This window comes from Euprymna scolopes, chromosome 26 (assembly GCF_053919585.1).
Source record: "Euprymna scolopes isolate OS-2025 chromosome 26, ASM5391958v1, whole genome shotgun sequence".
NCBI classification, from domain to species: Eukaryota; Metazoa; Mollusca; class Cephalopoda; order Sepiida; family Sepiolidae; genus Euprymna; species Euprymna scolopes.
This window is the reverse complement of record NC_136507.1, coordinates 57,281,046-57,294,431: the sequence shown is the minus strand read 5'-3', so window position 1 is coordinate 57,294,431 and position 13,386 is coordinate 57,281,046. Positions and strand designations below refer to the sequence as shown.

At 32.8% G+C, this 13,386-nt stretch overlaps 1 protein-coding gene across 1 annotated transcript in view; it reads left to right on the top strand.

The window, feature by feature from the left end:
• The window catches only part of LOC145248078 (histone-lysine N-methyltransferase SMYD3-like), a 100,778-nt gene that overhangs the window by 32,043 nt on the left and 55,349 nt on the right, over positions 1-13,386 (top strand). The window contains exons 7-8 of the mRNA XM_080109857.1: positions 4,619-4,727; positions 8,701-8,817. Coding sequence (XP_079965983.1) covers positions 4,619-4,727; positions 8,701-8,817 — 226 coding nt within the window. The remainder of the gene's footprint in view (positions 1-4,618; positions 4,728-8,700; positions 8,818-13,386) is intronic.

The following is a 13,386-nucleotide window of genomic DNA, read 5'->3' as shown; positions in this document are numbered from 1 at the left end:
ACCAGTAGATTACTATTTATTCAAGTTTTATGAGCTTTACATCCACAACAATATATGGGAACCAAGTTCCACATGCAAGTGAACACTTGAACACAAACTTGTGACTTTAAGGTAAACTTAATTATTGCCCTTTAACCATTCTTTGCCACAAGAGGCAACCGTATCCGGTTTGTATTTCTCTTTCTCCTTCTTCATTGAACCGCGAACCATCCAGATCGCGTTGAACCCACTCTCCTGTTTTGCACCCACGCAAAAGACACTTGAACTCTCACAAAAGACTATTGAGGCAATCATGTAAGTAATGTTTACTTATATATCTTTGGCATTGAACTGTTTAACATTACGCTTGTATCCTTCTGTAAATAAATGTACATTGATTGTAAATATAATTACAGCAAATTTTGTGGACTCATTTCTTGGCTAAGAGGACCATTTCTTTATTCCTCTACTTAAAAATAGAGGGTGATTTCGCCCTCTACAAATAGGAGGTTTAACAATAGAGAAAACCTCAGCAATTCCATTTATTGAAGTCATAAGATCTCTAAAGATACAAGATTCTGTCATTATTTGATTATCAGAAAATGTATATTCCTTCAAGTGAATCATATAATAATTGCTGACAATCAAGCATATTTACTGATCCAAATTGACTTCCAGTTTTGAAACATGTCAGTAGTAAACAGTGTTACTGAATCTGAAAACTTCATTCATTTCTGTTTAAATTTATTCAATTTATTTTAATATATTTTACTTTCAGTATTAATTATTTCTGTTAAAAAATTTCTGTGAATTGTTTGAAATTTTCTGAATTGTGCTTGGTGATTTGCATATGTGAGTTGACTGTAATTTATGAACACTTTACTTGAGAGTAATTATCTCGAATAAAAAATAAAAAATAACTTTAAACTGAAGGAATGAAAGGAATCCTATTGGAGGAGAAGGAGCTTTTATATACGAGAAGAAATTAATTTACCTCACCTCTACTACACAGACTTATTTAACCAAAGGAACATCTTCCAGAACAACCATTTTTGGAAACACACACCGGAACTGATTAAGTACATCTTTGTTGGTTTTTATCCAAAAGATGATTGTTCTAAAAAAATAAACAAATCGTTGTATTTACCATACAAGTCAGAGAGTAACCTTCAAATAATTTCTAACATATTTCCAAAAACGTTTTTAGAATGCAAAATGTTTTAAAAATGAAAATCATCATCATCACCATGACTAGGGTTTTTGACCACTCCTGAAGGAGAAACCCCTACTTGGTTTCCTTCCACCTTATTTTATCCCTAGCTAGGCATGGTCATTTGGTTGTTGAGATCATCTTTCCAACAAGTTTTCACTTTTCTCTAGGTCTTTTCCATTGCCTCAGGGTCTGTTCCTCTAAGTGTTTACTTGTGGCCTGTATATCTCGAAAGGATACCTGTCTATCTGTTTAGCTGTTTGTATGGTCATGATTATGTTATTGTTTTTTTTTTGTTGGGAGTCACCACTTATCAAGGCCCAAAGGTCAATCGAGGATAGGGGTTAATGAATGTAAGGTAGGAATGTAGTAATTGTTAATAGTATAAATTGGATAAAATTTGATTATTTATGCGGATGGCTCAACAAGAATTTGTTTACATTGGATTTGAAGCCTACCATGTTGTATTCAACTGGGAAGCAGGCTGGCGGAACAGTATTCCATAGGGGGCAGTTCTGAGAAAGAAGCTTTGTTCACGTCAGTTTGCTGTCTGATCCAAGTTGTTTCTTTCTCATAGATTGATGCTGAGCATAATGTAATGTATTCCATTTTGCATTGTACAAACTCTTAGTCTTCCTATTGCTGCATTATTAAGTGCCTATGTTTCACTGCTATATGTCATGATAGGTATGATGTATTCGCTGAACATTTTCTATTTAATATCCATAGACCTTTTTTTATTTTTCATAATGTACACTTTAGAGAAATCTGTCTAATTTGCCATTTGATTTCAAGTGTCATATCAAGATTGCTTCTCACTATTTTACAAAGGAGTCACCACTTATCAAGGCCCAGAGGTCACTCGAGGATAAGGGTCAATAAGTGTACAGTGGCTAATGGGACAATGACGTAGTAATAGTTAGTAGTGGAAATTTGGTAAATTGGATTACTTAGGTTGACGGTTCATCAAGAACTTGTTTACGTTGGACTTGAAGACAACCATATTATAGTCAGCCGGAAAGCAGGCAAATGGAAGAGAGTTCTACAGGTGTGCAGTTCTAAGAAAGAAGCTTTGTTCATAGAATCTACATTTAGGTTTAGGCACGGATAAAGAGTGGGGGAAATTATTGATAGTGTTTTCAGCTAGACGAGTGTTTCTCGTGAAAGTTTGGTGAGGGGGGACCATAGATAAAGCAAAGACAGGCTTGCAGCATCTCTTCTGTGAGAAAGAGGTTGCAGGGAAGAGAAAAATGCATCCTTCACTAGGCTATGAGGTCTATTTTGAACTCTGTCAAGGCAGGATAAGGTCTTCCTAGCAGCTCCTGCCCAGATGTGGCAACAGTACTCCACCCTTGAATGTACCTAGCTCTTATAAAGGTAGAGAATTGCATGAGCAGTGAGATATCTACTGGATCGATAGAATGATCCCACCATTTTCCCAGCGACCTTAGCAACAGATTTGATGTACGTGTTCCATTTCATATCAGGAGTAATGGTCAAGCCCAGGAGCTTGTTAAAACATGGAGCCTCCCCAAGATGAGAGCCATTCATTTCAATTGATGCCAGATGGGGATCAGAGCGTTGATGATGTAAACACAGAAGCTTGGTTTTAGATGCATTAAAAGTAACTGGCCACCTCTTTCCCCATTGTACTACATGCTCAAGATCAGAGGAGATAGAATCAGAGAGAACTTGGTCGTTTACGTTCTTTGATGTACTGCCAAAGATGGTAGTGTTGTCAGCATCCTAAGCAGATAAAGTTGTCAACTACCACAACATTTTGAATTATCAGTCTTCATCTAGAGATTTCGAAAATGATTTGTTCATGTTTTCTGATGTTTAAATAACATCATGCAGTGCCAATGCAATCCTCTACTTGTATAAGAACCAAGTACGTCCTAGGATCATTCTTAGATCATTCATAGACATTTATGCATAGACAATCTATGGCAACACTTCAAAGGCCGAAATTCTTTCTCTTCTAATCTTAAGAACATGGTGTAATGGGGAAAAAGGTGACTAGTTAATTTTAATGCATCAAAAACCAAGCTTTTCTCCTTTCATCATAATCGCTCTGACCCCCATCACACCCCAATTGAAATGAATGGATCTAATCTTAGAATGTGTGGGGGGGGGACACCATGTCTTGACAAGCTTCTGAGACTGATCTTCACTCCTGATCTAAAATGGAACACATCCATCAAATCTGTTGCCAAGGTTGCTGGGAAAATAGTTGGATCACTCTATCGCTCCAGTAGGTATCTCACTGCTGGTGCAATCCTCTATCTGTATAAGAGCCAGGTATGCCCTATAATGGAGTTCTGTAGCCACATTTGGACAAGAGCTGCTTAGTGCACCCTATCCAGCCGTGGTAGAGTTTAAAACCGATTTCGAAACCTAGGAGGTGGTGCCTTTTTCTTTTCCCTGCAACCTCTTGTTCACAGAAGAAATGTGAGCTTGTCTCTGCTCTATCGTTATTTTCATGGCAAGTGCTCGACTGAACTCCAATCTATGGTTCTCCCTTGCCAAACTTTCACAAAAAAAAACAATCGACTAACTACAACCACTGTAAACGATTTCCCCCACTATCTATAGACTCTGTCTTATAGAAGAAACATTGCAAGCCTCTCTCTGTTCTATTATTATTTTCATGGCCAGTGCGCGACAGCTTCACTCTATGGTTCTCCACCGGTAAGTCTTTCGCAGCAAACACCCGACTAGCTACAACAACTATCAGCAATTTCCCTCACTTTCTATCCATATCTAAATCTAAGCAAAAATTCCATTAGAGTGTTTTTCCTAGAGTTACTCGTCTGTGGAACACAGTACCATAGAGCTGCTTCCTGGCTGACTATGACATGGTTGTTTTCAAGTTAAATGTGAACAGGTTCTTGAAGTACCATCCTCTAAAATAAATTATCAAATTTCCATTATGGTACCCATTAACCTTTATCCTTGAGTGGCCTATGAGCCTTGATGAGCAGTGACTATGGGATGTAAAAAAAAACAAAAAACAATTCTTTTTTTTTTTTTTCTGTTTTTCAAGATATCAAATATGGGCATTGATGAATTCTATTTTTTTCTGTAACGTTTTTATGAAGATATTAGATATGGAGACATAAATAAAAAAAAAATGTATTATTTGGATTCATCAGACTACTGTTCTCATCTTGAGTGTGATTTTCACAATGTTTCGGGTGATGTAATCTCCGACCTTCTTCAGGTGTATCTTGTCGAACTCAGGAATGTTTCTGTCAAACTCGGGAATTTACTCGGGGGGGGGGGGAAGTAATAAATGGAAAAGTTGAATAATAAAAAGAAATTCTGCAAAAGTTTTTTTTTTTTAACAATATGTGAATCACAGCGTAAATAAAGTTAAAGTAAAATATAAAAAAAAATATGTATTTTTTTTTATATCTTTTTACAAAGGGCCTCTCGTATGGACCACAGCTGTGATCCTAATGCTGTGTTTACATTCTCTAAGACAAAAATGACCGTACGTGCCATTGATCATGTAACAGCAGCAGCACCTCAGCAGGTAAGACTTTTACTTGCATTTCTTTCTATCTGTGTGTCAGTGTCAGGAGCTGAGAATTTTAACAAAGTGATCAATAAATAATTTGCTGAACTGTCATTACATGTGATTATAAAAATTTAAACGAGAAATGCTCTCATTATTTTTTTACAGTTGCAACATTGTGGCATCTCATTCCTTTCTTAAGGCTGATCCAAATACAAAGGTCTCTTATGTACTTTAAATGTTTATGCATGTTGTTGCTTCTCATGCTTATGCATCACATAGCCATTATCTCCGTTGAGAGGAGTCACTTGTAACTCTTCCAAGATGATTGAATAGGCATGATTTTAATCATCAGTAGAGGGGGGGGGGGTATAAATTTTGAAATATAGCTGCTAGGTTTAAGGGGTGATATGGTGGGCTATATTTAACTTAATTTAGTTTCATGCAAAGAGGGTAAAACAGGCTTGAAACCTTTTGTGAAAATTTAACATTCAGTTTTAAGAATCGCTTAATATTCGTCAAATTTCAGTTTCTTTTTAAAGTGTTTTCAGGGGGTCCTAACATGGGCATAACCTTCCATTTGAAAATTCAAATATTTTAGATCGGCATTGAATATGATGCATTTTCATTGTACATCAATTAAGCAAGATTCCTTCAATTTTAATTTCTTTGACATTTTTTACAATTAAAATCATGTAATAGATTTTGATCAAAATTGAAAGATGATTTAGTATCATTATGTGTTGCTTTTGATCGGTGATGGGGGAGGGGTTATAAAAGTGTTGCAAAGCTGTTTGTTTTGGGGAATTTACTTTTACCCATACTCAGACAGGTATTCTTATATATATATACTAGCGGGGGTACCCGGCGTTGCCCGAGTGTTTGTTTCCGGGACGGGGGGGGGGAGTTTTAAAAAATGTTATGGTAGGTAAGTAGGAAGGATCAAACCCGGAGTCATGAGTAAAAGTAGGAAAATAAAGTGTGAAAAAAAACAAAAAAAAAGCATCTGCAACGTTAACAGTTCGGCCACCAAGAAAAGTCCATTCCAGTTGTTTAGGAAAAAAAAAAAAAAAAAAAAACGACTACGGTAGGTCGGCGCGAACGTGAAAATATAATGTGAATTGTCCAGCACGCTAACCACTACGCCACAGAGCACTGCAGCTTAGTTTAGTAATTTTAAATAACTTCACATGAAAGAACTACGAAGCCAAACCGGTGTTCTCTTCTCAACTGTTCCTTGTGAACGATCCCCAAACGGTGTTAAGTGGTGGCAGGGGGGGGAGGAATTTATTAGAGAGAAAATATTTTACCACTTCCATTGATCTTAACCGATTTTGGCCGTGACTTCTCAGCAGAAAAAGTATAGAAATCTAAGATTATCGAGGAATTTGAGAAATAATAAGCCTATAACACACCTCAGATATTGTTCTGCCGTTTGTGCATATTATATTTGCATGAAATATCTTGATTTTTAATCCTATTAAGGTCAAAATCCGACAGGAAAAAATGAGTTCATTTTATTTATATATATATATATATATATATATATATATAATAAAAAAGTGTTTAATATATAAAAGTGAACGTGTCTGTGTGTGTGTGTGTACATTTCCCTACGCAATAACTCTGTCAATTTTTAGTCTACAGACTCGAAATTTGATATACAGGGTACTGAGATTTGGGAAAATCGATGTGATCGGTTTTTGGCCAGAAATAAAGATTTTGAATATGACCACTTAAAATTTTAGATATAGGTTCCTTGGACATAGATCTAACTTATTAAACTTGATTTGAGCCCAAAACAATAAATGTTAAAGGGTAAAAAAAAAGGGGGTGAAAGTTTAAAAAAATTGACCGCTACGGTCTCTTCCAAATTGCTCGTACAATTTCTTATTTAAACATTTGAAATTTTACATAAAGGGTATTCAGAGATAGGGCAAGCTTTTTCATCAGTTTGGGTCGAAAATTTTTAGTTACCAATATATAAATGTATGTATGTCTGCTTATAACTTTCAACAGGGGCGACGGATTTTATCAAGATCAGTATCGTTTAAAAGTTCGACCTTTCATACGACAAATATCGAAAAATTGGCTATAACATTAATATCTTCGCCTTCAACTAGGCACTTTTCTACAGGGGGGAGGGGGTCACTTTTTTCACCGATATTTTTTAAAGTTATCCTCTCCTTTAGATTGTCTAGCCTTAATTTTTAAAAATGTCGCTTCCGGTTTGGTGGTGTTCATAACAGCATAGACATCAGGTTTTTACCCCGTTCTTTTCCTCCTTCGCGGTATGTGTTCGAGCCTGCCTTCCTACTACCACTTTTTTTATTTTTTCTCCTTTTTTTTTTGTTCAACAGACACATCCAAACACCCGGGCAACGCCGGGCTAAAATGCTAGTATATATATATATATATATATATATAGAGAGAGAGAGAGAGAGAATAAAAAAGTGTGTATGTGCATATATATATATATAAATATTTTTAACTTTTATATATGTTTAATAAATAAATAAGAATGTAAATATATAAAGTACTAATCATAGTAGGGCATGATAAGTAGTAAAATGGATTAATCCTAATCTTATGAATACAACACTGGTTAATTAAAAAAATATATCCATTTTGAATTCTCACAGGTAAGGAAGAAATTTTGTTATAACATAGATAGGTTAGCCAAATTAATCATAAATAGGTAACTAGATCCAATATCTGAAACATATTTTGTTCCTATGATTAAGGGAAGTGGTGTTTGATCTACACGGTTGGGGAGCCATGATTTAATATACGGTTTTGTGTTTAAATCTCTGAAACAGTGTTTCATGGTAAACAACTGATGATCCCTTAAATTAACATTAGGACTATTGTGAATTCGAGAGAGCAAGTCGATGCATTGATTGCATGTGATTAAATGACTTACTAACTAAATAGTTTTCTAACGAATGATAAAAATTAAATAAGTTTTTATATAGTTTTAAAGGTTAAAAAACTTCCAAGACTATATATATATATATATATATATATATATGTATATATATATATATATATATATATATATATATATATATATATAATGCACATAAAAGTAATTTTCCAAAATGAACAGTTTTTGAAAATTACTTTTACTCGTTCTGAGATGGGTATTCTTCCAGCATATATTCAATATGCATACATATCTCATGTGTAATTTATAAAAACCCTTGAATTTAGATGATTGAGCATTTTTCAATATCAGGACATAATCGACTTATTTTAAAGTTAGTATTTGCAGATTTAGCAACTCTACATTACAAAAAAACTTTACTTTTAAATACTTCTTCAGAATGATTTTATTTTTAATAAAATATGTTATAATCCAACTATATTTTTAGTCTTTAGTTTGAATTTTTTTCAGAATGGTCTTATATAATAAAAGTATATTTTAAAAGTTTACATAAAAGTAGTCTTTACTTTGAAATTCTTTTTCAAATTTACATGGAAAATAGTTTTACTTTCAAATTTTTAAAATATATTTTGTAATAAAAATATATATTTTGGGTTTTGAAATTTATTTCAAATATTTTATAATAAAAATATATTTTTTAGTTTTTCCATTGAATTTTTTTTTTTAAGTTTATATATAAAATATTTTAAAAAATTTAGAATCAAAAATATATTTTTATTAGGAGATATTTAAAAAAGACATTTAAAAGTAAAGACTAGTTTTTACGTAAAGTTTAAAAATATATTTTCAAAATGAAGACTAGTTTTTTTTAATGTAGGGTTTTAAAATTAAATTGAAATTACATAAGTATTAATCAGAAGGGACTTTTACTTGACATACACTGACATGACTTGGCAACAATTTTGCTAAACAGAAAGCGCAAGTCAAAAGGACAAAAAAGAAACAGTTTTATTTAACATGACACACAGTTGTAATGTCAATAAAAATCTGCCATTGGAATTGTTCGGTTCATTTGGTATTCATTAAATTTATTTTTCTTTTCAGCTGTTCATTAGTTACATTGATACAAGAAAACCAAGTTGGGAGAGGATCAAAGAATTGCAACACAGATATTACTTTCACTGTCGATGTTCGATGTGCACCACAAAATGCGAGGAAGTTGTAAGCAACTTTTCGTTTTCATGTTTTAAAATTTTTTTAAAGTTTTTCTTTTTACAGGTGAGTCACCGCTTATCAAGGCCCCATACTGACTTGAGGATAACGGTTAACGAGTGAACGCTGTGATAAACAGCAATGGTGGAAACTGGGTAGAAATTGATTATTTACGAGGACGCTTCAACAAGAATTTGTATACATTTAAGGAGGAGCACTCTGACCCTTAAAAAATTGCTGTGGCAGCACCATTGGCATTCCCTAGTATGGGCACTTCAGGCAGTAACCAATAAACTTACTGGAGCTAGAAGACGAGAAGCAGTTGCAACATTTTTGTTTATGAATCTTACAAATAGTTTACCTTTTGTTAAACAAAGCAAATGTTTTTCCAGTCTTTATGTTTTTTTTTATTTTTATTTTTTTATTACATTTTCACCCCAAACAAGGCAAATTGCCACTTTGGTGTAGGGGGCTACTATCAGGGGCAACAACTACTGGGGTGCTATGTAGGGATTTGGGCAGCAAGATGTCGGTTCACGTTACACTTGAACTTCTGCATGTCAGTACTGTTGGGGAAGCAGGGATCTGGAATGGAATTCCAGAGTCTAGCGGTTCTGCGGAAGAAACTATTGGAGTAAAAAGATCTTTTACATCTAGGGATCTCTACAGTGTGGGGGTGGGATTTAGCAGCCTGTCGGGTTTGTCGAGGGTGCTCACGTCGTGGGGGCACAAGTGATTGCAGTTCGTCAGAGCATTCACCACTAAAATACTTGTAGAAAAGGCAGAGGGATGCAACATTTCGTCGATGGGACAGAGGCTGAAGCTTAGATGTCATAGTTGATAAGAAAATTAGTGCAGTTCATCGAATAAAGGGACAAAGTTTTTCTTTCAACCGTTCACGCATGAAAAAATTTTTCAAAGTTCATTCGTTATTTACACTGTCTTCTATCTTTGAACTATCTTCAGTGCTGGTGTATTTGAGTAGTACAATATTTCTGGCCTCAGAAAATTTAGGTCACATAATATTATCATACATGGTGTAAACAAAAAAAAAAATATCACCTCATCTGAAATTACCGGGAGCTTTTGATAAATAGATTTAAAAAAAACAAAGAACAATTATATTCAAACATGAACAAATGAGTTTCATAAATAAACTAGCAGGTCGCCCGGTATTGCCCAGTCATAAGATACACTTAAATATGTTATTTTAATTCATGCAGATTATGTATTTATTATTATAGAGCAACTTCTCTATCAATTATTATATTGAACCTAATATATAGTAGTGAGAAAGAAAGTATTTCTTTTGAAACTCAGCGGATTAAGGACAATCCACTTAATTTGTGTTTCCTTTTTGTAAATTAAATATGTTTTTAACTCTTGTTAAAATGTTTTTAACATGTTTTATTAATTCTTTATATATATATATATATATATATATATATATATATATATATATGTAATGAATACTATATATATATATATATATATATATATATATGTAATGAATACTATATATATGTATATATATGTAATGAATACTATATATATGTATACTATATATATGTAATGAATACTATATATATATATATATGTAATGAATACTATATATATATATATATATATATATATATATGTAATGAATACTATATATATATATATATACTAGCAAAAGTACCCATCGTTGACTGGGTTCAAAAACAGCCTACAGAAAATGGATTCTGGTTTATGAAAGTATGATAGGTTATGAAAAGGAAGGATTGTAAATTTGGGTTGAATTTGAGGGTATCAAAACCAAAACAAAATATGATGAAAGTAAAAATAAAATAGATAAACCCCATAATTTATTATACCATACCTGTTCACACTGAAACACTTATCACAATATTCTGTGGATCTATATTAAAAAACCTTGTTAAACTTTGTGACATATTTCCATTCTATGGAGGTCAAGCGCGATCAAACACCCCATAATTTTATTATACCATATGTCTTCAAACTGAAACATAATTATCGAAGTATACTTACGCAGATAGATATAAAAAGTCTTTATTAAAGTTTGTGCCTATTTCCATTCTATGGAGGCCAGACGCGAACACAGATCCCACAATTTTATTATACCATCCCTATTTAAGTTAAAACATACTTATCAAAGTATTCTTATGTACATCTATATCAAAAACACTTGTAAATGTTTCTTTTTAATTTTAAAATTTGTTATATATATATATATATATATATATATATATATATATACATGGATGCACATAAGGACAATTATATACATAAATACAAATTATAATAGATGATACTACCACCACTAATACTATTAATAATAATAAAGAATACCAAATGGAAGATTTAGTAAACCTTTTAGTAATGCACCTAAAGAAAATTAAATATTGGAAATGTATTGGTCCAAAAATTTATTTAAAAAAAAAAAGATTAATTAAAAAAAAAATAATAAACAAAATAACATATATGCATTATTATTCATCGGACTACTGTTCTCATCTTGAGTGTGATTTTCACAATGTTTCGGTCGATATAACCTTCGATCTTCTTCAGGTGTATCTTGTCGAACTCAGGAATGTTTCTGTTGAACTCGGGAATTTGGACGGAATTTTGAGCGGAACCCTTTATTTACTTCACGGGGTAGCGTGCTCTTGTTCTGTCAGCCATGACTGGATAGAGGTCCTAAGTAATTCACAAATGTATATTTCGGTCGCCTGAAGATTGAACCTTCAACCTTCAGGAGAATTTCACTTTTACAATTGTTTTTTTTCACAGTACTCTAACCACTGCGCCACGGATCCTTCTCAAGATAAAAGCAATAAACTAGATAAGACAAGCGGATAAAGTCCTGTAAAGTGGGTTGAAAAACTACAATAATAAGAATGTATAGTAATAATAATGATGATGATAGAAAAAAAAATTTCCAACATATTTCTATTTCAAATTTTAACAGGGGGACTAGGTAATTTCAAAATTGCAATACTTGTATTTTGCCCTATGTTGTTTGCATTGGAAAATCAGCTCACTCTTTGTATTGCTTACATTCTTGGATTGAGGATACTTTATTATCCTAACTGCCTAAGAAAGGCAGAGGTTACAATATTTAGATCCAGTAGTGTAAGAATACGATTTACATATAATACTCCAATTAATTGAGAAGCGAATATTCTTAGATTTAAGTTTTTTAATTAGTAGGCAAAGAAGTTCCCTGGTTACTATTTGCAGTTTTATTGCTTAAAGATGATGTGTGGTTAGAGATTATCTGCTTTATTAAAGTAGAAGTGGATCCGATGTATGTGTATGTTTAGGGTTCATTGTGGATACTGTTGTTGGTATTTAATATTATATTGTTATTAGGACAGGAATTGGGGATCAGAGAGTTGATGATGTAAAGATAGAAACTTGGTTTTAGATGCATTAAAAGTAATTAGCCACCTCTTCCCCCATTGTACCACGCGCTCAAGATCAGAGGAAAGAGAATCAGAGAGAACTTGGTCATTTACAGCCTTTGATGTGTTGCCATAGATGGTAGTGTTGCCAACAAATAATCTAAGTATGTGTTTTGGGAGATCAGGAAGAGAGTTTTTAAATCTAGATCAGTCTCTTAAAAAAAACATTTTTTAAATCTAAATCAAACAGTTTTTTTTAAAACATTACAAAATTAGTGCTTGTGTATTTGAGCAGTACCAAATTTAGATCCAACAGTCTTTTTCAAAAATAATTATATATTTAAATCAAGATTATACTGAACACCTTTGTAAAATCTTGCAAAAGTTTGAATTATTTGGCATTATCTCCCTTGTCCTGCTAAATGCTGAGAGATCATCAATCATTGTTTAGCCATAAAATTTGATTTTCTTTTTTAAAGATCAAACTACTTGATTAATTTATGTGATTTTGGTGTACAATATTTTCTTTTCGCCATGGGTGCGTACACTATAAATATTTTTCTTTATTCTTGATATTTTTAATTAATTTGATGATTTGTTCCAAAACTAATCTGGATGATGAACGTAAACTCATTACTAAGACCCTTTGCAACAATGGCTGCCCCTTAGACATTGTTGAATCTACTAATAATTGTCTTTGAAAAACTTTCTTTTTTTTTTTTTACTTGGGAGTCACCACCTATCAAGGCTCAAAGGCCACTCGAGGATAAGGGTTAATGAATGTAAGGTGGTAGTGTAGTAATCGTTAACGGTGTAAATTGGGTAAAATTTGATTATTTATGGGGACGGCTCAATAAGAATTTGTTTACATTAGATTTAAAGGTTATTATGTTGTATTCAACTGGGAAGCAGGACAGCGGAACAATGTTCCACAGATGGTCAGTTCTGGGAAAAAGCTAGAGTAAACAGTTTCTTTAAAAACCATTTTTTTTGTTCTTGTACAGAATTCTACCTATATTAAAAAGCAAAAAGAAAAGAAAATCTGTATGATGTACGTATACGTGACGAAAATATCCTATTCCAAAAATCATGTAAATTCATCAAGTAGTTTTATTTTCCTAAAGAAAATCGTTTATAAGCAATTAATCGAAATTTGTAATTATTATTACAG